Source organism: Theropithecus gelada, chromosome 7a (genome assembly GCF_003255815.1).
Source record: "Theropithecus gelada isolate Dixy chromosome 7a, Tgel_1.0, whole genome shotgun sequence".
NCBI lineage: Eukaryota > Metazoa > Chordata > Mammalia > Primates > Cercopithecidae > Theropithecus > Theropithecus gelada.
The window spans coordinates 26,982,474-27,005,165 of NC_037674.1; the positions used below are offsets into that span (position 1 = coordinate 26,982,474).

Below are 22,692 nucleotides of genomic sequence, written 5' to 3' on the forward strand. Positions count from 1 at the left end.
CCTTGCAACATCTGCCTTTCCATTCTTACTCATATGGGTCTCTCACATGTCAACCAAATGCAAAGCATGACCTTTGGATCCTGGTCCAAGTAAACCAACTGTGAAAATATTTACAGTATGAGGCAAGTGGGGGAAATTTGAATCTGACTGAATATTTGATGATACTATGGTATTATTGTAATGAGGAGGAGGTATGTTAAAAGCATTGCAGTAATGTTAGAAAAAAAATCCTTATCTTTTACATAAATATACTGACATACTTTGACATACTTATGGATGAAATGATATGAAGTCCGGGGTTTTCTGTTTGTTTGTTTGTTTGTTTGTTTGTTTGATGGAGTCTCTCTCTGTTGCCAGACTGGAGTGCAGTGGTGCGATCTCGGCTCACTGCAATCTCCGCCTCCTGGGTTCAAGTGATTTTCCTGCCTCAGCTTCCCAAGTAGCTGAGACTGCAGGCGCCCGCCACCACACCCAGCTAATTTTTGTATTTTTAGTAGAGACGGGGTTTCACCATGTTGGCCAGGATGGTGTTGCTCTCTTGACCTTGTGATGATATCTGGGGTTTTAAATAAGTAAATAATTCACTGGGGGTATGAAGTAGATGGAAATATAGAATAAAAATAATGGTCAGAGTTAATGATAATTTAGGTTGGGTAGTGGATTCATGCATGCTTATTTCACTATTTCCTCTACTTTTGTGCTTGAAATTTTCTACAAAAATACAATAATAATTAATATATTTTTTCTGTAATAAATGAAAACATCCTACAAATGTCTGTATCTTCAAGACTTAGCCCAAAAATCATATTCTCCACTAGTGAATGAGCACACCACAATTGTTCCATTTGTGTGGACAAATGAACAAGCAGCATTGAGAAACTCACTGTGCATTGTACATTGTCAATTTAATAATTATCTGATCTGTGTCAATGCTATTTGTCTTGTAATTTCAACATATATTTTCATATTCCATGTTTATAGTGTGCTCACACATAAGAATCAAATATTTTAATCTTTTTATTATTAATAAAAGGGCTGTCTTCTCTTTGAAATCTTTCCTGACCATTCATTCCACTATTTGGACAGACTCTACTTGAACTTTGCACATACAAAAAGGACACTTAACACACTTTTGTGCTTATTCATTCACTTATATTTAAATAAGAATAGTGTGTTGCATGTGAAACCTGTTCACCAGCTAGTTGTTGTTATATCCACAATCCTTTCTCTCTACTAGGCTATAGTGATATAGCAGTGACTAGTGTCTTACTTGTCTTTGTACACCCAGCAACTATCTCAATACCTGGTACATTTTAGATGCTCAATAAACACCTGTTAAGCGAATTGATGAATAAATACAATTTAGGATTACTCCATTCACAGATCTATACCAAGTCCAGTGGGATCATCCGTAAGGCTGAATAATGTAAACTAATTGATGCCTATGGTTTACTCAATGCTCCACCAATCATTTGATCAGAAATATAACATGATCCTAGATTTAGTGTCCATTTAACATAATCACTTTAAATCCAAATGGCAGAGAGAGATAAAATACCCTTTTTCTTTCAGGCAAGCAATGCAATGTACTCAACAGATATCCCTGACCTTCATTCCATCCTGAGTGTCTCCCAATTGCAAACATATATTGAGGAGACAAGTGAGTCAGAAATGGGACAAAGGACAAAGTGAAACTGAGGGATTAGATCAGTGAGTCTCAGGATCAGTGAATGGCTATTTCAGATAACATTGGGTAATGTTTCGTAAAAGCTGAAAACATTTCATGACTTATTTTCTTAGGCTGTATCAAAATATTCTTGGTATCAAAATGACTAGTTCAAAACATGTACCCATTTGATCTTCATAATAAGAGTGTGAGGTAAACAGAGCCTGTCATTTCCATCTTAAAGAAAAGGAAACTAAGGAAATGTACCCTTCATTCAGCTGGGATTTAAAAATATGACTTAATTTTTTAATGCAGTATAATGGGATAATAATGCTATGTCATCACTGCCAAGAAAGAGCTTTTTTGTTTTGAAGGAGCTGTTAGATTTAGAAGTACTCTTTAGATCCTGAAAGGAAGTATTTGAGTGACTTCCAAACTCAAAAACCTCCAGAGCGAGGGAGATTTGTTTGTCAGCTTGGTTGTTTGTTTGTTTTTAGGTACTTGAATAACTTCCTCCTTGAAAAGGAGGGTGCAGAAATCAAAGGCCTGATTGTGCTGAATCCTTCTCTTTGGTCATTATTCAGACTGGTTCCCAGCATGCCGCAGTCCAGAGGAAAAGGTCCAAGTTCTGTTTAAAAATCAGACTAAAGAGCTTACTCAGCACCCTGCTCACATTAATGTTGCTTGTTTTCATTATTTAAAGTCTTTGATAGTTCCTTGTATGCAATAACCTTAGGCTTCTGGGAGTATTCTTAGAACATAGGAAGCACCTCCCTAACTTAGTAAAGATGAAAAATGCTTTTCATGACTATCCCCTCCCTTGAAGGACCCCTGAAACAGCCAGGTCTTTGGACATAATTAAATTCTGGGCAAGATTTTACAGAAATGCAGCTTCTTTTTTTTCTAATTTAGTTTTGTGGTGTGTGTGTAAAGTGGGGGAGGTTCCACTTGGTGGGGAAAGGAGAATTTGCCATTGCTGCTCTTCTACTCAGGACTGATGGAGACATTCATTCTTAGGGGAATAGGCAAAAAATTGTTTTTGTTGTTGTTGTGTTTCAGCATCAGAGAGTGAGAGTGTGTTGCAGCAATCTGACTATTTGGAAGACTGCTCCTTGAATTTCCCAATTCAAAAGACTCGGTAGAGCTGAGGGATGCTTGATACGTCAACACAGACCACAAAAGGCAGGACTTTTCTAAAGAGATTAGAATTATATCTACCTTTTGGGTACACGAGGTGAATGGAACGAAGGGATTCTGGAACAGATATCCCGAAAGAAGAATCGCAAAGCAGAACTCCTCGCACAAGGTTATCTAAATCTCCTTGACAGGTGTACACGCAAAGAAGGCATTTGGCCCTTGAGGTAACGTTTACTTGGGAGGTTAGGACAATTCTGTCACGCTTAGGGCAAGCCAGCTGACCCTGAGCCCAGGAGCACCCTAGGACTGCAGCACAGAAAATACGCCAGCTGGCCGGTCGCTCCTCCTTTGTTCCATTCCCGGGGGATTGGAGTAGCGTTGGAGTCACTGACGCCATCCCCTCCCGCCTCTGGCGTTCATGGAGCATGCGCTTCCTCCCTCACTTCCTCTCCAGGAGGGAGCGAGAGTAAAGCTACGCCCTGGCGCGGCCGTCTCCGCGTCACAGGAACTTCAGCACCCACGGGGCGGACAGCGCTCCCCTCCACCTGGAGACGTGACTCCCGCGTGCCCCAACCCTGCTAATCCATTCACCCCCGAGTGTCAGAGATCCCGCGGCCGCCCAGTCCCGGCCCCTCTCCCGCCCCACACCCGCCCTCCTGGCTCTTCCTGTTTTTACTCCTCCTTTTCATTCATAACAAAAGCTACAGCTCCAGGAGCCCAGCGCCGGGCTGTGACCCAAGCCGAGCGTGGAAGAATGGGGTTCCTCGGGACCGGCACTTGGATTCTGGTGTTAGCGCTCCCGATTCAAGCTTTCCCCAAACCTGGAGGCAGCCAAGGTATGTGAGCACTTTTCTTCTTCCTACCTTCCTTTTATTTCGCCACCAAAAGGTAAAGTTTGGTATAATAACGTGAGCTGTAAATCACCCTGCCTCGTTTTCTGATCAAATCATATACATGAATACGAACAGAGAAATCAGTTCGAATTTAGAGACAGAAGACAGATTTTTTTCTTCACTTTTAAAATGATAGAGCAGTAATATGGATTGTTTTTAAAGATCTTATTTTGAAAAGGGAAGGGAATCTTTTTCACCTAAAGTGGCTCGGATTTTTTCCTAGTTGCCTTACAACCTTTCTCAGATAGTCTATTCATTATATAGGCAGTATATGATGAAAGAGCTTTTAGTGTGCCAATAATACCAATCCAAATTATGCTCTCTCTAGTTGAGAAGAGCTGGTAACCCTAGTGTTAGAACTATATGTTAAATTTCTGGTCAGAAAAAAAAAGTGTGATTCTGTCAGCTCAGGAGATACACCAAGATAATAAACAAGGCAATATTGATAATTACTGTTATTGTATAATCTTGATAATCTTTGTTAGTATTTGTTTCATAGTTATCCAAAAATTATTTCTCCTAATGTTTGTTTTTCCTTTTTATAAAGATTTTATTTAATAAGAGGCATATTTTGTCTTTCAATGCACAATTAAATTTATATTCACGTGTGTTTATTCTAGACAAATCTCTACATAATAGAGAATTAAGTGCAGAAAGACCTTTGAATGAACAGGTAGGTCAAAAGTAACATTATGAATGCTATTTCATTTTGATTTAGTTATTATTATTTAATGTAATTATGCTGTGACATTTTGGTCATTTTGAATTTACAAACATCAGGAACTTAATAGTTAATTGACAGCAATTAGGATGGGAAATCTAGTTTTGGTAAATTCTGTGCCCTAGCAGTTATTTATATTGAGTTCTGTATATTGAATACATAGAGTAGCTATATAATAACCCAGTAAGCTCAGTATCACATCCACTCTGTTGTAAGATTGCCTAATTTACCAGAGATTTCTCTTTCACCAATATTATAGGAGAAAGGAATTAACACTTACTGAGCATCTGCCCTTAATTTTATCTCATTTAATAATTATAACAGTGCTCTGAAATAGGAATTATCCACATTTTACAAACAAGAAAATTAAATCCCATGGAGAGTAAATCATTTGGCTCTCATACTTGGTAAGTGGTGGAGCAATGATTTTTAAACCAGGTCTATCTCCTGTTTGTTCACAGATTGCTGAAGCAGAAGCAGACAAGATTAAAAAAACATATCCTCTAGGTAAAAAGAAATCATGTTGATGTTAATTTAAATAATGTAGGCTATGAGAATCTGAACTAAAATGGCTGTGTTGGTTTGGGGCTTTTCTTCCAGAAAACAAGCCAGGTCAGAGCAACTATTCTTTTGTTGATAACTTGAACCTGCTAAAGGCAATAACAGAAAAGGAAAAAATGGAGAAAGAAAGACAATCTATAAGAAGCACCCCACTTGATAATAAGTTGAATGTGGAAGATGTTGATTCAACCAAGAATCGAAAACTGATAGATGATTATGATTCTACTAAGAGTGGATTGGATCATAAATTTCAAGGTAAATGAGAAAAAAGAATTTTTGTTAACGTGGAGTTCCCTATAGTGGGTTAAGAGAAAGTCCAATATTTTAAAAATATCTTTTAAACATTCATAATCCTTTATTAGTCAAGTCAAAAATTGAGATAAAGCATCTATTTACAATAATGTGTAAAGCCCCAGCTCCACAGAGTGCCAAATTTTATTTTCCCTTTAAAAATTCCTTTAGCGATGCTCTGAAAACATTTTTAATCTAGTATTTACATTTTATGTTATTAAATTCATTTGAACATTCAAATTTACTTTAAAAATTAGTACACACAAAATATCATAATTTTCAAATAATTAGATCAATAAAGTACCCTCCCACCCTACCCAAAAATGTGAAATATCCACTATTTCCTTTTCAATGTTTTCTCCTAGTCATATCCTTTCTCTGTAGGTCATCCTAACCTTTACATGGCTTCAATTACATCTATATCCTGATACCCTGTATCGCTAGGCCAGGCTTCTCTTAGCTATACACTTATTTATCTGTTTACCTATTTGACAGTTTCCCTTGGCAGTCTCAGAAGCACCTCAAATTTAGCATGCCCATGATTAAATTCATAATCTGTGTCCACCTCACAACCTAGCTCTCTTAGAGTACTGTTTCTTTAGGAAAGACACTACTATCCATTCAGTTTTTTAAAGACAGAAATCTAGGATCAAACTACTTATCTTTTCCGTCACCTTTCAAATTCTAATCTGCCAAAACTTACTAATTTTAGGTCTTATGCATCTCTCAATTGTTTTTCTCTATACTTGTGCAAACTCCAATCCTTGTCCAAGCTCCAATTATGTCTCATGTAAACTATTGCAAAATCTACAGTTCTCCCAGCAACCACTCTGCCTCTCCCCAACTCATTCTTCATTTGGCAGCCAATGTGATAGTTTCCTGACTTGAAGTCAGGAGTTCAAAACCAACCTGGCCAACATGGTGAAACCCCGTCTCTACTAAAAATACAAAAATTAGCCGGGAGTGGTGGTGGGTACCTGTAGTCCCAGCTCCTCGGGAGGCTGAGGCAGGAGAATCACTTGAACCCAGGAGACAAAGGCCGCAGTGAGCCAAGACCACGCCACTGCACTCCAGCCCGGGCGACAGAGCCAGACTCCGTCTCAAGCAAACAAACAAAACAGGAAAACCAAAGTCTTTAATGAAGCTTGCATAGTCCTGCATGGACTGCTTCCTGACTACATTTCTAGGTTCATCCAGCACACATAACCTGATAGAAACCTTGTCCTTGCCCTTCATGGCACTTCATAAAGTTTGTAATCTTACCTTCATAAGTGTGACTATCTATGATTAATGCCTTTCTCCAAAACTAAACTGAAAACTTCATAAGAATAGAGACATTGTAACCCCAGTGCCTGGAAGCCCATGAATTTACTGAATAAATTTATGAAAGAATGAATGAACGAATGAAATAACAGATGAGGGAATAAATGAACTGCCATACCTAGGCATTAAGGAGAAAAGTATGTTTTTCATTTTGAGAACCAGTGCTTAGGAGTAAGTACAGGTTTCTTCCCTGTCCTTATTCTGTTCCATGGCTACAGGAGATTTATGCTGATTATCTCTGACAGAAAACAAATGATGATTAAATATATGACTTTTATATGACAATTAAATAGTGGACTTTCATAGGACATAATGACCTAGGAGTATTCCAAAGTGTCTTGTGTACCTATGAAGTGGAATGGAGGCAATGGGTATATATTTTGACATATATCGTATGCCATGCTACTTAGGGAAATTTACTTTTTAAAATCTTGAATTCAACTTTTTTACCTAAAATATTGGGACTACAAATAGACACTGATTATAACTGCAGACAAAACAGATTCAACCACTGCAGCCGAAGTGATCATTTGATTTAATAGAATAATCTAATATTGAGTTGGCTGGATTGGTCAAACTGGTTGTACATGCAGGCAGAGACATAGATCTGTTTTTGATCTGACTACTAACTTGAGCAACTAATTTTTTAACTGTTCAACATTTTATTACCATCCCAAATATGTTTGGAACTACCAAGTGCTAGTCCTAATGACTTCAGGTTTACTGTAGGAGGTATTAACTCCACTTGAGATCACAGAAAAGACCGGCCAGGGTTCTTGGAGACAATGATTTGTGAGTAAGCTTCTGGTCTCCCCTTGTGCTCTGGAAATCCTGAAACCAGGGGGTTTTGGCCACCAAGTTGAATAGAGCCTCAGATGCATGTAGACTTCATCCCAGAGGGGAAGGTAAAGGAAGCTAACTTCTGCCAGATGTGTTCCCATACCTACTCTTGCCTTTGGGAAGCTTCCAAACAGGTTTGTGATACAGGACCCATCAATTCTCCTTTTCACTGTTTTCTATAGTATGCACAATTTAGGATCTCTCCAAATTTCTCTTATAAAGCAGTGCTTTGGGCCTCCTGTATGCATTCAAATATTTATTGAGCAATTGCTACGTATTGGACTATGAGCTAGACAATAAGCCCTGTGTAGTCAGGGAGCATGCCTAACTTTTACATCACTCTATTTCCAGTGTCTGACACATAGTAAGGCTTCAATTAAAATATATTGAACAAATGAATGTCAAGTGCTATGTTAGATGCTAGGGATTCAAAACATAACTGGGCAGATGATGACTTGGGACATGACCCTTTGACATTCACTTAGAATGTTGTGGCTACTTAACAAAAGTTATGTGTTAAACCCATGTTTGGCTCCCCTCTGGGAGTCTATACATGGAGGGTGAAATACCCCTTCATGAGCAGGAGGGAAGCCATTCTGGGTCATACTATCCATTTTAGAAGAGTGAAGGAAATCAGGGAAAGGTGAGGAGCAATGGTCACACGTTCCACTGTTTACCCCATCCAGCAAAGCGCTGCTAGGGGAGACCTAAGTTCCTGGCTCAAGAGAGTACAGCGGTGTAGCAGAGCAAAGTCTCTTCAGTGGGTTACTAACATCCTCCCTGTTGTGAAGTAAATGGACTGAAAAACAATCATCTCAGTTATTTTCCAGGTTTAGCAGGCAACCAATATTCCTCCTTTTACGGATCCTGAGGGATAAGTGGGAAGGGAAATACATTCTTCCACCTCTGCATAGACTGGGGCAGTTTCTGCTCTGTGTATTCCCGAGGGCCTGACTTGCAACCCACAAATGGAAAAATCAGACACATAATAGTGAGTCTCTGCTTCTGAAAAATAGATGATGAACCAAATTTTCAGTCAGCCAGGAGGAGAACTGATTTTATGTTTGTTGTTTGTTTGTTTGTTTTGTTTTTCTTAGGGGCTTTTCTGCTTTTTTGTCTGTCTGGTACTCAGCTCGAAGGGCTCATGGCTCATGGGCTGGCCAACAGCTCGGCAATTTTGTACTGACAGAGAACTTCCAGTCCTCCATGTATACTTACTCCTACTCATTTTCCTAAGCTTCTTTCCAAACAAGAAGAAGATATTCTGCCTGAGGCAGCATATACTTCTATTTTCATAGAGTCTGAAAGAAAAGCCAAAGGAGATATTCCCTGTCCAAATCCCCAAAACCCATGGAAGAAAAGAGCAGAATCAGAAGAGAAATACTAGGTTCTTCTTTCTTTGAGTGAGTGTGATGAGGATTGTCTGGGCAGAATCTGGCCAGAGATTCAATTTCCATTTTCTCTAGAAGATAATTGCAGTTCCTTTATTTCAAAATACAAATGTATCGTGCATAATAACAATAATACTTTAGCTTTCATATATTAAGTTGGTGCAAAAGTAATCGCGGTTTTTGCCATTAAAAAGTAATGCCATTAAAAGTAATGGCAAAAACCGCGATTACTTTTGCATTGACCTTAAGTACTTTTCAATCTAAAAGGTACTTTTACATTTTATTTCATCTGATCTTCACAACAATCCCATGAAATAGATACCTTATTAGACTCCTTTACAGTGATCCAAGGATATAGCTAACCAGAGATATCACTGGGGCTAAAATTCTGATCTTTCCAGTCTTCCCGGAGGAAACAGGGAGAATTAAGAGTCTTGTAAATTTGATCCATTCAATGTGGTATAGATTGGAGATGACTAATAATTGATTCCTGGAAGATCTCCATGGATGTGCTACAATGCTTCATTGCCACTAGCCCTTTCCCTCAGGATGGGCCCTTACTTTGGTCTGAAGTCGTATTGCCAAATGTATTTCTAGGAAAGCCAAGGGTACATATTAGCATGCTTCTCTGCAAAGATTTACATATTGCTTTGTGCAGATCTGTTGCCACATTTCAAAAGTTTAAATTCCAGGCACATAAAGTAAGTTCCCTGTTCTCTAAGAATGAGTCTTGTTACTTTAAGCTGCCTTTTTTACATAAAGACACTCTGATACAGGTTCAGTTAGAAGTAAATATTTATTTTAGGTGAGTCATAAAATCTTCAGTACACACTCTCTGATTCTGGGTGTGAGGTAGAGGTCCCTGCGCCTACCCCAGGAATTTGCCTGCAAAGGTAGTACATGTGGGGATATTACCAAACAATCTATTCCCTGTATGGAACTGAAATATCAAATCATACAATATATAGAAGGGTACATTGAATAATATGACATGCTATATAAATATGGCATACTATGTTAATAAAAGGTATAATATGGTTTGTATTGTTTGTGATAACAATAAATGGAGAGGGCTTTTGTGTTGCCTTTAGCTCTTCCTTCCTCTTATAGTCACCTAAGAAAGTTCCAGAATGTCCATTATCATACTAAGTTTTTAACATGAAGATCAATTTTATTTCAAACTAAGGGTTTCCGTGGACCAAGAACCACCATAAATACATCTCAAACATATCTGAGTGTACAAAAGTGAAGTACAGATTATAAGTATAATATGATGCATGAAACAGATCTATGATCACTATGGTGTGAAGTTGTGGTCGTTCTGTCTAGATGATCCAGATGGTCTTCATCAACTAGACGGGACTCCTTTAACTGCTGAAGACATTGTCCATAAAATCGCTACCAGGATTTATGAAGAAAATGACAGAGCAGTGTTTGACAAGATTGTTTCTAAACTACTGAATCTTGGCCTTGTAAGTCATGTGCATGGAAATAAACCAAATTCCTAGTGCAGTTTAGAGTATGCCAAGAAGCCAAGTCACTTGTCTCAAGTAGCCAAGTGTTTATCATGTGTCTTCCTTTTACTAGGACCCATAGGTTTTAAGAAAAAGTAAAGCACCATTCTTTTTTTCTGGGAGTTTATCATCCATCAGAAGAACTAGGCAAGTAGAACTAGACACATGCCCCAAATGCCAGTTGCTTAAAAACCATAAGAGCCAGAGAATAGCTTATTCCAACTGGAGTAAGGAAAGGCTTCAGAGGAGAGGTGCATGAAGGAAGCTTAGAGGGATAGTTAGGATATGACCAGCAGAGGTAAAAGACATGTATGTGACAAAAAAGAAATAACAGGAGCAAAGGCATGTGATCTATATTTTAGAAACTCCAGGTGATCTCATTTGAATCCACCTCAGCTTGGCTCCTCTGCCCTGACCTGGCCCTGGCAGGCTTTATTAAGATGCTAATGTTGTGGGATGTCAAAGGTTATCTGACTATGACCTAAAGCTGTGGTGGAGCAATGCTCCGGGTGTTTCTCAAAATATGTGGTCCGTGGGTTTCAAGAGATAGGACTAACAGCTTGCATGGTGGGCCCAAATATACTTCTTCCAGGAGTGCCAAGCAATCCCTATAACAGCTAGTATGTGGTGCAGGCATAAGTGAAGGCTGTCTGAAAGATGGTTCAGAAGAGTCCTCTTTAAAAAATATATGTTTGACTACAGTTTAGTCCGCATTTCTTTTTAAATCACAGGACTGGGAATATAGCAGTTATATATGTTTTGCCTTTTTATGACAGATCACAGAAAGCCAAGCACATACACTGGAAGATGAAGTAGCGGAGGTTTTACAAAAATTAATCTCAAAGGAAGCCAATAATTATGAGGAGGATCTCAATAAGCCAACTAGCAGGACTGAGAATCAGGCTGGAAAAATACCAGAGAAAGTGGTATGTATGAGTGTATACGTATCTGCATGGATGGATGTGTGTGTGTGTGTGTGTGTGTGTACTTCTATCTGTATAATAATTAGTGCCTTACTTGATACCAAGGAAGATTTGAGGTATGTGGCATTTTTAGCCCATTTATAGTCAGGTCAGTCATGTCGGCTCAAACCTATAATCCCAGCACTTTGGGAGGCTGAGGCGGGAGTTGAGACCAGGAGTTCAAGACTAGTCCTGGCAACATAGTGAGACCCCCATCTCTACAAATAAAAATAATTAGCTGGGTGTGGTGGCACAAGCTTATGGTCTCAGCTACTCAGGAGGCTGAGAGAGGAAGATCGCCTGAGGCCAGGTGTTTGAGGTTGCAGTGAACTATGATGGCACCACTACATACCAGTCTGGGTGACAGAGTGAGACCCTGTCTCAAAAAATTAATTAATTAATTTAAAAATATGTATATGCATAAAATACCAAAAAGTTAAAAATATAAATGATCTCCACTTTGAAAATAATGTAAAGATTATGTTATAGTCTATTATTTGGTAAAGATTACATCTTATACCCCACAGTAAAATAATACATAATAATATGTGAAGTAACAATATCACATAATAACAACTATATGTACAGTCCCAGTGAACTGCAACCAAACATCTCACAGTTCCTTTGGTATCCAACATCTGTTCACAGCAGATGTCATCATCTGTGCCCAGTCCCCCCACAAAGAAGTGGGTTGACTAGATCGTCTGCTCCACCAGCTTTTGTGTTCCCCAGAGCCAGCTACCTAATGCTGCCTCTCTGTTCTTGGCAGTGCTCTTCCACCTGCTCCTTCCCCTTTTCATTGGTTTAGATGCCTATTTACCCAGGCTAATTTCATCCTTCCTTCCCTTTATTGGACTCCTTGCCTCTTCATTTTTTCCTTGGCACCAACCAAGCTGCTGAGATCTTTCTCCCCACCTTGAATTCTCTCTAAAACTTTAGATGAAACTGATCATAGGGGGATATCAAATTCCTCATCTGTCCTTTGATTTTCTTCTGTAAAGAACCCACACCCATGGCTCCTCATCTCCTCCAACATCTTATCTCAAATACAAAGACTATAGAGGCTGATAATTCTGTTTTAGAGAGGCTAGAAAATAGAAATTGGGTCTGTATTTTTTTTTTTTTTTTTTTACTGGGTAGCCTAAAAACTTTCCTCTGCTCTCCTTACTTCCAATCCTCAACAGCTGCCATCTTTTAAAGCAGCTTTTGAAGATTCACCCACTCAAAAAAAAAAAAAAAAGTTCTAGATTTATCAAAAAAAAAAACCCTTATGACTTTCACCCAGGCTTACCAGTCTGAGCTAAAACTAACAACTAACATAGCTATTTCCATAATTCTTCACTCCCATTACATAATCCTATTCACCCATCTCTAAAATGTTCACATGCTTGACCTGTGTACTCATGTTACCTGAATGCATCAATGCAAATTAAATACAAATGAAATATTCTTTCAACAAATATTTATTGAATACCAACTCTGTACCAAGCACTGGAAATACCATGCCCATTTAAAAAGACATAATCCCTTAATCATGAAGCTCAAAGTCTAGTGGAAGAGGTAGATCATGTTTAAATCATCATGTATTTTCATTACAATTGCATTAAGTGCTCTGAGGAAAGAAACATGGTTCTGTGAGACCTCAAAAAAGGAACCTGACCTGGACTTAGGCTCAGGTAATGCTTCCCTAAGGAAGTAACTTGAACTGAGAACCGAAGGTCAAATAGGAGTTAACTTGTGAACATGAGAGGCAGCACACAGAGAAGGATGTGTGGAGTATCCAAGCAACTGAAACAAGCACAGTGTTGCTGGCACAGAAAGAAAGAGCAAAAAAAGAAGAGACTGGGAAGGTGGACCCGGGCCAGACCATGCAGTGCCTTAGGAGCCATGGATGGACTCTGATCTTTATTGTAAGAACCATGAGAATTTTCTGGTCCCCTGAAGAATTTTAAGCAAAGGAGTTACATGATCAGACTGTTAAAAAGAGAACTCTGGCTACAATGTGGAAACGCAGTGTTGGGCACAGATTTGGGGAGGGTGGTGTTGCAGCTAGCAGGTGAGAAACGAAGGCTGCTTGGACTAGAGTGGCATAGTGGAGACAGAAACATGCAAATTTGGGATAAATTTTGAAAGCGGGGCCAACAAGGCTACTGATTGATTGGATGGGGGAAAAGGAAGAAGAGGCAAGAAAGGCTCTTAAATTTCTATCTAGTTCACTGAACAGAGAATGAATCATTTACTAAGATGGGAGCCATGGAACAAATATCAGGTCTGAGAGAAAGGATTTTGTACACTCATCCAGACAGCACTTAAATTTTACTCAGAAATTCCCAAGTATCACTGCCCTGCTAGGGATAGACATTCTAACAGGCTTTCCTGTATCCTGACACCAGCCCTCTTGGTGGATTCTGTGAACTCAAAGTTTCCCTCTTCTTTAAAAGGCAGTTTTTCGAGGACAGACTCATGAGAATTTATGGAGGTAAACATGGTCAGAGAAGGAGCCCAGAAATTCCCCTTTTTCCCCTGAGCAGGAGCCAGGTTCTTCAGGGGATTTCCCTTGAGGTAGAGCTCCTTTCCCTAAGCTTCAATAACCTTTTCAAATGACAAGAGCACACATGTCTAGAAATGGGTTTGAACCTGCAGGAGGTTGCAAAGGTGGGGGAATTCTTTCTCTTCACATTTAAGGGCATCACAAAGGAAGGAATCAAGCTGGAGTTTCACTAGTTCTAACAAAATGTTTATTTTTTATTGATTTTTTCCCCACTGGAGACTCCAATGGCAGCAATTCAAGATGGTCTTACTAAGGGAGAAAACGATGAAACAGTATCTAACACCTTAACCTTGACAAATGGCTTGGAAAGGAGAACTAAAACCTACAGTGAAGACAACTTTGAGGAACTCCAGTATTTCCCAAATTTCTATGCATTACTGAAAAGTATTGATTCAGGTAACCACTGTGTAGTTGTGATTATGTGGAACAGAAAGAGGAATTCCAGGAAATGTGTGGGTGGGTTTTTTTCTTCCTGTTTTCAGTTTCCAAATATAATCTTCAATGACATACACTGTGGGCTTGGGGAAAACGGTCCACATCAATTTCTTTTTTCCAAAGGAGCATACCAGTTATGAAAATATTTAGGAAAGGATAATCAGGAAAGGTGATGTTTCTGGATAATTTAATCTTCTTGTTAACAGAACGTTCATTTATTTGTTCAGCAAACAAATACTGGACACGTGCTATGTACAAGGTACCGGAAAAGACCTAGCACCAAGATGGATATGAACCAGGCAGTGTCCCTGCCCTTACCCAGTTCAACCTCAACTCTTATTGCAACTCTTTTTTTCTCAGCTTGATTGAGGTATAACTGGCAAACAAACATCATATATATTTAAGGTGTACAATTTGATGTTTTGGTGCATTTATACATTGTGAAATGATTATCACAATGAATCTAACTAGCGTATCTATCACCTCACAGTTAACATTTTTTTCTTTTTTTTCTTTTATTCTTTTTGTGTGTGTGATGAGAACACTTAAGACCTACCCTCTTAGCTAATTTCAAGTACACAGTACAAGACTGTTAACTATCACCACCATGCTGTACATTCTCCAGAATATATTCATCTTGCATAACTGAAACTTCGTACCCTTTGACCCCAACACCTCCCCATTTTTCCCTTCCCTTAGCCCTTGGCAACTACCATTCTACTCTTTTCTTCTATGAGTTTGACTATTTGAGATTCTACATATAAGTGAGATCCTACAGTATTTGTCTTTCTTTGCCTGACTTTTTTTTAGTGGCATACATGTTGTCACATACACAAACACGAAAGTAGGAAGGAAATCCTGCCATTTGCAACATATCTTTCTTTCAAAGGCTTTACTCACTTTCCTTAATGGAAACAGTGTATGAAACCTAATTCAAAAGATTATTCAAGACTTCTTTATGAACAGTTTCAGCTTCAGCCTTTATGAACATTTTCACTTCAGAGTTAAAATGGAGAACATTAGACTGAAGAAAGCCAGGAGCCTAAAACACACTTGGGAAATTATTTGCTTTTGTTTTTGTTTTTTAAAGCAAAGTCATTCATGCTGATCTCTTTGCTCCTAGGTGCACTGAGTTAACTGAGGATTCAGTCCATGTTTATTTTGGTTAATCTGCAAGGAGGATAATAATGTGCAATGTTTCTGTTGTTCTTGTTCAAACAGATGCTCTGGACTGCCTTCATGGCTTTTCCTTTCCCTGTTCAAGGATTCAGCCCCAGATTGAACATTTATATAAAGACTTCTATAACTGTAATCTATTTCTCCCAAGAAGTGACCTTAAAATAAGCTTTCATTTCTGGAGAACATCCTTTGTGCTTCAATTCCAGACATTGGCCAGATGGCACCGACCACTCTGCTGGCTCTGCAGGGCTTGTAGAGGGTCCATTCTGAGCCATCTTGCCCCATTGGTTGGCAGATGCCCAACTCAGAACCTCTGTCATCCTGGTGAGTCACTTCTCATCAGTGAAGAGCACCAGCGTGATGCCAAGTACTTTTACGGATGTGCCCTTGAGCAAATAATGTGATAGCTGAAGTTACTATTTATCAGTTCTTTTCCAAGATCTCTTCCCCTGCCTCTTCTCCCGTTTTTCCTCCCTCCCAACCCATGACTTTGATGGCATCTTTAAAAATGCTACTGTATAAAATGTTCCTTATTCATTTTTATCTTTCCATTTTCCTCACCTCATTTCTTATTGCCTTTATTTTCCCATGATTTTAATTTAAATATTTATACTGAGTTCTTTGCTAGCATCTGTCTTTCTTGCCCAGGGTCTCAACAAATTAAGAATGAATAAAGCAGGCAGGAAACCAAAATATCATCTCTGTTGCTGATAAACACGGGGCTGCAGAACGTAGCTTCATGTGAGAGCCAACTGTGGCCTTATTTGCTCCCTACTCCTCCATCTAGATCAACAGCCAGTCTCAGGGATAGTTTGGGTCTGCAGAACGAGCTCGTTTCTCAGGTTCTTGCCTTGCACTGTTCCAAGCAAGTGGGAAAAAAGAAAGATTCCAAATCCCCACCAGCTGAGAAACATAGGCTAATGGCTGTTGCTTACCAACCATATCTGTGGGGGAGGATGCAGAGGAAGGGGGAAAGGCTAGGAGTATTTAGAGAAAATCTTTCAGTGGAAGCTCAAAGAATAGGGAAAATGGGCTCCCCTCTAGCATCTTAGTTTTTCTTTTCTTCAAAAATGGAAACTGATGTTTTTTTCTGATTTTAGAATTAATATTTTTTTCTCAGCTATTATGGCATCATTATCCATTTTGTTCCATCAAGATGCAGAACAGAATGTCAAATACAAAGGGTTCCCAAGAGGCCGGGCACAGTGGCTCATGCCTGTAATCCCCACAATTTGGGAGTCCGTGGCGGGCGGATCGCCTGAGGTCAGGAGATTGAGACCATCCTGGCCAACATGGTGAAACCCCATCTCTACTAAAAATACAAAAATTAGCCAGGCGTGGTGGCACACGCCTATAATCCCAGCTACTCGGGAGGCTGAGGTAGGAGAATCTCCTGAACCCAGGAGGCAGAGATTGCAGTGAGCCAAGATGGTGCCACTGCACTCCAGCCTGGGTGACAAAGTGAGACTCCACCTAAAAAAAAAAAAAAAAAAAGAAAAGAAAAAGAAAAAGGGTTCCCAAGAAACTGCTAGTAATAGTTACTTAAAGAGAGTTAGAGGGGATGAGGAAGAGAATATTACTTTCCATTTTTATTTACTTTTGAGTAGTTGAAATATTTTTACTATACGCATATATTCTTTCAAATGAAACAAAGATTAAAAAGTAACATCTTGTTCAAAAATCAATTTTGCATTTATAAACTAAAACTATGTATGTTCTTATTTTCAATTAAGAAAATTAAGCTTCATTAATGAATAAAGATTGTTCTTGCCCTCAAAGACTTACCACCTGAGTAGAGAAAAGTTGTTAGCTTGCCAGTCTTCTACCCTTCCTTTTGAGTTCATGTTATCTCGGGTTGAAAACTGTGTCTTTATCATCTACTCTATCAGCAAAATATTTTAAATGAAATTAAACTCTTTTGGAGAAGTTATAATTGCCTATTTCTGAAAAAAGTTCAGTATAGCTGTATCTATCTTACCCTATATTTCCAATCAAGCTTAGATTTTTTTTGTAAGTTAAATATATATGGTTTTAGCTATAAATATAGAGAAAAATATTTCAGTAAAATACTGTAACTAGTGCTGGGTGTGGTGGTGTTTACCTATAGTTCCAACTTCATGGAAGGATCTCTTGAATCCAGGAGTTTAGTCTGAGACTGTAGTGAGCCATGATGAGACCTGCAAATAGCACTGCATTCCAGCCTGGGTCACACACTGAGACCTCATCTTTGGAAAAAAAAAAAAAAAAAAACCCCAAACAAACAAACAAAAAGATGCTGTACTTTATAAACTGACATTGAAAGAGGAAGCTATCCCCCACTAGTTTTAAGTTATTTTGTTCTTTCATATAGAAAAAGAAGCAAAAGAGAAAGAAACACTGATTACTATCATGAAAACATTGATTGACTTTGTGAAGATGATGGTGAAATATGGAACAATATCTCCAGAAGAAGGTGTTTCCTACCTTGGTGAGATCCTATGTGGTTTGTTTCTACTGTGGTGGTTTTCACTGTTCAAAGTAAATTAGGGACTTGGCAATAATGACCTCATTAATTTGATAATTTATGCCAAAGCTTCCCAGATCACCTGGGTAGCAAGAATCAACCAGTTTGATAATATATGCAAATAAAATTAACCAGTTTTCAACTTTTTATCTTTATAGAACCAGCTTGAGTACAAATATTTCACATTTATTAATTGTCTCATTAGCATTTTCTAGTAATCTTATGGAGACAATTTTATAAAAATTTGACTCTAGGCCAGGCACGGTGGCTCACGCCTGTAATCCCAGCTCTTTGGGAGGCTGAGGCCGGCGGATCACCTGAGGCCAAGAGTTCGAGACCAGCTTGGCCAACATGGTGAAATGCCATCTCTACAAAAAATACAGAAATTAGCTGTGTGTGGTGGTGCACCCCTGTAGTTCCAGCTACTCAGGAGGCTGAAGCATGAGAATCTCTTTGGGCCCAGGAGACTGAGGTTGCAGTGAGTCGAGATAGTGCCACTACACTTCAGCCTGGGCCACAGAGAAAGACTCTGTCTCAAATAAATAAATAGGAAATAAATAAAATAAGAAGGAAAGAAAAGAGGTTTAATTGGCTCACGGTTCTTCAGGCTGTACAGAAAGCATGATACCAGCATCTGCTTGGTGAAGCAACTACTCATGGCAGAAGGTAAAGTGGGAGCAGGCATGTCACAGCGTGAAAGCAAAGGCAAGGGTAGGGGAGGTGCCACACACTTTTAAACAATCAGATCTCGTGAGAATTCACTCACTATCCGAGGACAGCACCAAGGAGATGGTGCCATTTGTGAGAAATTGCCCCCATGAACCAATCACCTCCCACCAGGGCCCACCTCCGACATTGGGGACTGTATTTCAACATTAGTGTGGGGGGAACAAATATCAAAACTATATCAGATAGGGTTATCCAGAATTACTCTGGATGAACCTCATTTTTTTTCTAAATGAAAGTAGTTTTACTGGTTTTTTCCTTGACTGTGAAAGAGCATGTTTATTTTCAAAAGTCATTCAATGCAAAAAGTACTAAAAAGAAAGTGAAAATCACTCACAACATCAACACTCTGGTAACATCTTGGTTTATATTTTTCCAAATGTTATTCTGTGTGTGTGTGTGTGTGTATACCTATGTCATTTCTTTCTCTTATACAACAAAAAATAAGCTCATATTACACATAGTGCTTTGGGGCCTACTTTATTTTTTTAACAGTAGATCAAAGACATTGTTTTCATATCAACAACTGTTTCATATCAATACCCTGTGAGTCAGAAATTCCACACTTAGTCAATTATCCTGTGGAAATAAATCAGAAATGCCCCAAAGGCTTATGTGCAAGGCAGATATTCCCACTGTCACTTATAACTGTGCTGCCCAATATGGTAACCACTAACCACAAGTTCCTATTTAAATTAAGAGTAACTGAAACAGAATTTAAAATCTAGTTTCTCAGTTGCACTAGGCCCACTTCAAGTGCCCAGTTGCCACATGTAGCTAGTAGCTACCGTATTGAACAGTGCAGAAATGAATACAGTCATCATTGCAGAAAGTTCTATTGGACAACATTGGCTTGTAGGAGCAAAGCAGTGAAAATAGGCTAGATACTCCACAAGAGAAGACTATCTAAAGTAAATTACTTATTTATTTTTATGATAGACTATTTAAATTTTATTCTAAAGGTTTGTGTTTTTAAATAATTTTATCTGCTCCTTACATATGCAAAGTAAATATTGTTTATAAATATATATGTATTACATACATATTAATGTATATGTACATGTTTATATACATATATGTATTAAGAGTGTGTGTATAACTTTTACAATTAGAGCTTGAGTTATGTCTTTAAGAATTTTTCTGTATAAGCACATTGGCTTTTGACTTCTGCTGCCATGGAGAGCCACCCTTATATCCCCAGGGGCTCAGGGCAGCGTGGGTAGAAGACGATTGACCAGCCTCCTCTCCTCCCATCCGAGCTAGTGACAAGCAGTGATCTGCCTTTCTATTCTGGCCTCAACAGTATATCAAGATTACAAATGTTGCCAGGTATGGCAACTATTTCCAAGAAGAAAGCAATGCATCACACATTAGAATATATTAATTATCTTCTTAAAATAGGGGTAGGGCAAAAGGAGTTTACTTGGGGAGAAAATATACAAAGTAATAATAAGATCCTTACAAACTAATTGCAAAGACTTGCTTGTTTGTGAATGGTGGAAAAGGCTCATCCTAAAATAGTGTAGTGAGATAGCTATGTGACTGGTTGAATAGCTAAGTACAAAAAGTGTGGTTTCTAATTCATCGTCTACCTTGAGGAAGTCACAGTCTAGACTCCTGTCTAGCAACACTTAATATGATACTACTCCAAAGAGCAGAATTAGAACAAAGACAAGGATACAGAGTGCAGCTTAATATAAGTAGGGAAATGATCCCTAAGATTACCTGACAGTAGAACTTTCTTTCTCATGAATTAGTGAAAGCCCTGAAAGACAGAAATCCAACTGTTTGGCTTAAGCAAAAAAGGAATTTATTGCTGCATATAACTGGAAAAGTCTATGGAGTGACGGGGTAGCCTGGCTTTGGGTTTGTGAATTCCACCAACAGTGTGAGGAACTGACCTTATCTCATCTCACAGCTCCGACTTTTTGTGTCTTCATTTATTCCAGACAGATTGCTCCCTGTGGGAACAAGATGGCTGGGACAGTCCCAATCTCACCTCCTCACAGCACATCAATCCCAGTGGAAAGAGAGCCTCTTTCTACCAGTGGTCCTACCATTGAGTCTCACTGACCTGGATAGGGTCCTGGGCTCCTCCTTGAATTATAGCCCAGGTCATGGAAGACCCTGTTTGTCATTCTAGGGTTATTCTAGCACTAGTGGAGTCAAATGTTCTGAGAGTGAGACAGTGGTAGGTTCCCCAGAGAAAATTCAAGGTGCAGTTACCACAAGGTGTTGAGTAAGTCAAACTCCAAGTATCCACTCTAATTCCCAATCCTGGAAGTGTTCTAGCAGTGGCCACAGAGATGTAGAAGTGACTTCTGCAATTAGCTGAGTAGGAGGCTGAACTTGAGGATTTCAAATTATATGTCTTTCCATCCTGAGAGTCTATGATTCTCAGAAATAAAATCCAGGTCAAAACACCTTACCAGCGGTGTTAATATTTTGGAGTTGCTATTGTGATATTTCTGGTGCAATGTAAACATTTTTAGTAAAAATTTGATGTCATCTCTCAGGGAATAAAATTATATTTCTTTCCTTCCTCCCTCCAGAAAACTTGGATGAAATGATTGCTCTTCAGACCAAAAACAAGCTAGAAAAAAATGCTACTGACAATATAAGCAAGCTTTTCCCAGGTACGATTATTTAACTATTTTTCTAACCTTTAGAATAATAACCATTTTGAGTAGTAAATAATGAACTTTAATAAACATTAATACAAAATTACAGATTTTGAAAAGTGTTAAAATCTGAAATGCAGCCATAGGATTAATGAGATGTGACCTTGGTTATTTTGTGGCCAATCACAGCACATAAATCTGACCTCAAAAAACATTGAAAAATAATGTAGATCTTTACTGAAGATTCTTGGAGGTGGCTAGGAATCTTAGGTGGAAAGGAAAAGGCTACATCACAAAACTGAGCAATCTGTCCTAAAATTCTCCTTTAGGTATCTTATCTCACTAGATAACCACTTCTCCAGACTACTGTCCCTGGTCATCTGTCCACTCTCCACTGTCCCACCTCCTGCTCTCGCCTCCCAGGTCTTCTCTCTCCCCTGGGATGGTCTGTGCCCCTAGGTAGTGCGCTTTACCCCCGCTCTTGATTTCATCAGTTCCAAACCTCCACCCATCACCCTACTCTGCCCATCAAACCCCAGGAAACTGAGCTATGGAAAGAAGCCTCCTTTCAAGGAGGAGGGTGGAACAAAAAGAGAAAAGTTTGCAAATGGCAGATTCTTTTTTAAATTTGTTTAACTATTAATGACAACCAAAAATTGCAAATTGTTATACTTTGACTCTTTGTCCCTATCACAGAAATCATGTACATATTCTTGATGGCATAGTATACAGCCCTTTAAAATGTTTTCAAGCAGTTTTTAATTACCTGGAAATATCCTTCCATAATAATGTTAATGACACAAGCAAAGAACAAAATTGTACCACAGCTGTGAAAAAAAAAAATATGCATCTCTGTATATACCGCAGCACACTAGCGGATGTTTGATATCAGACAATAACTGATTTCTTTCTTTTCTTCCTATTTTTCTACAATAAAAAAACACTTTATTTTAAAAGTTTACTGTTAGACTGCTTGAGGTTCCAAATATTTTATTGGCTACAGAAATGCATTCAATTGTTTCCAAATGGTTACCTACTTTAAGTTTTATGATTTTTAATTCAACAAAGGATTACTACATGGAAATATGGTTATTTTAAAGTGAGAAGGGAGCAAGAGTTATTCTCTTTTGACAGTAAGAGTTCAAGTCTCTTCTTCAAATTTAAGGTTCCTAGGGGTAAAGGAGTGTGAAGAAAGGAGCAGAAGGAGAGAAGTCCTCCCATAGCCCCAGATACTTAGGTGTGACTCTGAATAATAGACTGTCCTTCAAAAATGCAATGTCAAGGACAGATTGGGCAGCTATAGAGTTATTATCATTTGGAATCAAGACCCACCAAATATACTTCAGAACCTGACATATCCTGGCTTGATCACCTACAC

At 38.7% G+C, this 22,692-nt stretch overlaps 1 protein-coding gene across 2 annotated transcripts in view; it reads left to right on the forward strand.

The window, feature by feature from the left end:
- Positions 1 to 3,153: 3,153 nt before the first annotated feature.
- The window catches only part of SCG3 (secretogranin III), a 39,601-nt gene continuing 20,062 nt past the window's right edge, over positions 3,154 to 22,692 (forward strand). Inside the window, exons 1-9 of one of the 2 annotated variants that reach the window (XM_025390587.1) lie at positions 3,154 to 3,639; positions 4,317 to 4,369; positions 4,879 to 4,924; positions 5,018 to 5,233; positions 10,153 to 10,295; positions 11,114 to 11,263; positions 14,069 to 14,246; positions 17,815 to 17,931; positions 21,246 to 21,329. In XM_025390587.1, the coding sequence (XP_025246372.1) occupies positions 3,222 to 3,639; positions 4,317 to 4,369; positions 4,879 to 4,924; positions 5,018 to 5,233; positions 10,153 to 10,295; positions 11,114 to 11,263; positions 14,069 to 14,246; positions 17,815 to 17,931; positions 21,246 to 21,329 (1,405 nt within the window). In that variant the 5' untranslated portion in view covers positions 3,154 to 3,221. The remainder of the gene's footprint in view (positions 3,640 to 4,316; positions 4,370 to 4,878; positions 4,925 to 5,017; positions 5,234 to 10,152; positions 10,296 to 11,113; positions 11,264 to 14,068; positions 14,247 to 17,814; positions 17,932 to 21,245; positions 21,330 to 22,692) is intronic. The other variant, XM_025390588.1, reaches the window with a different exon arrangement.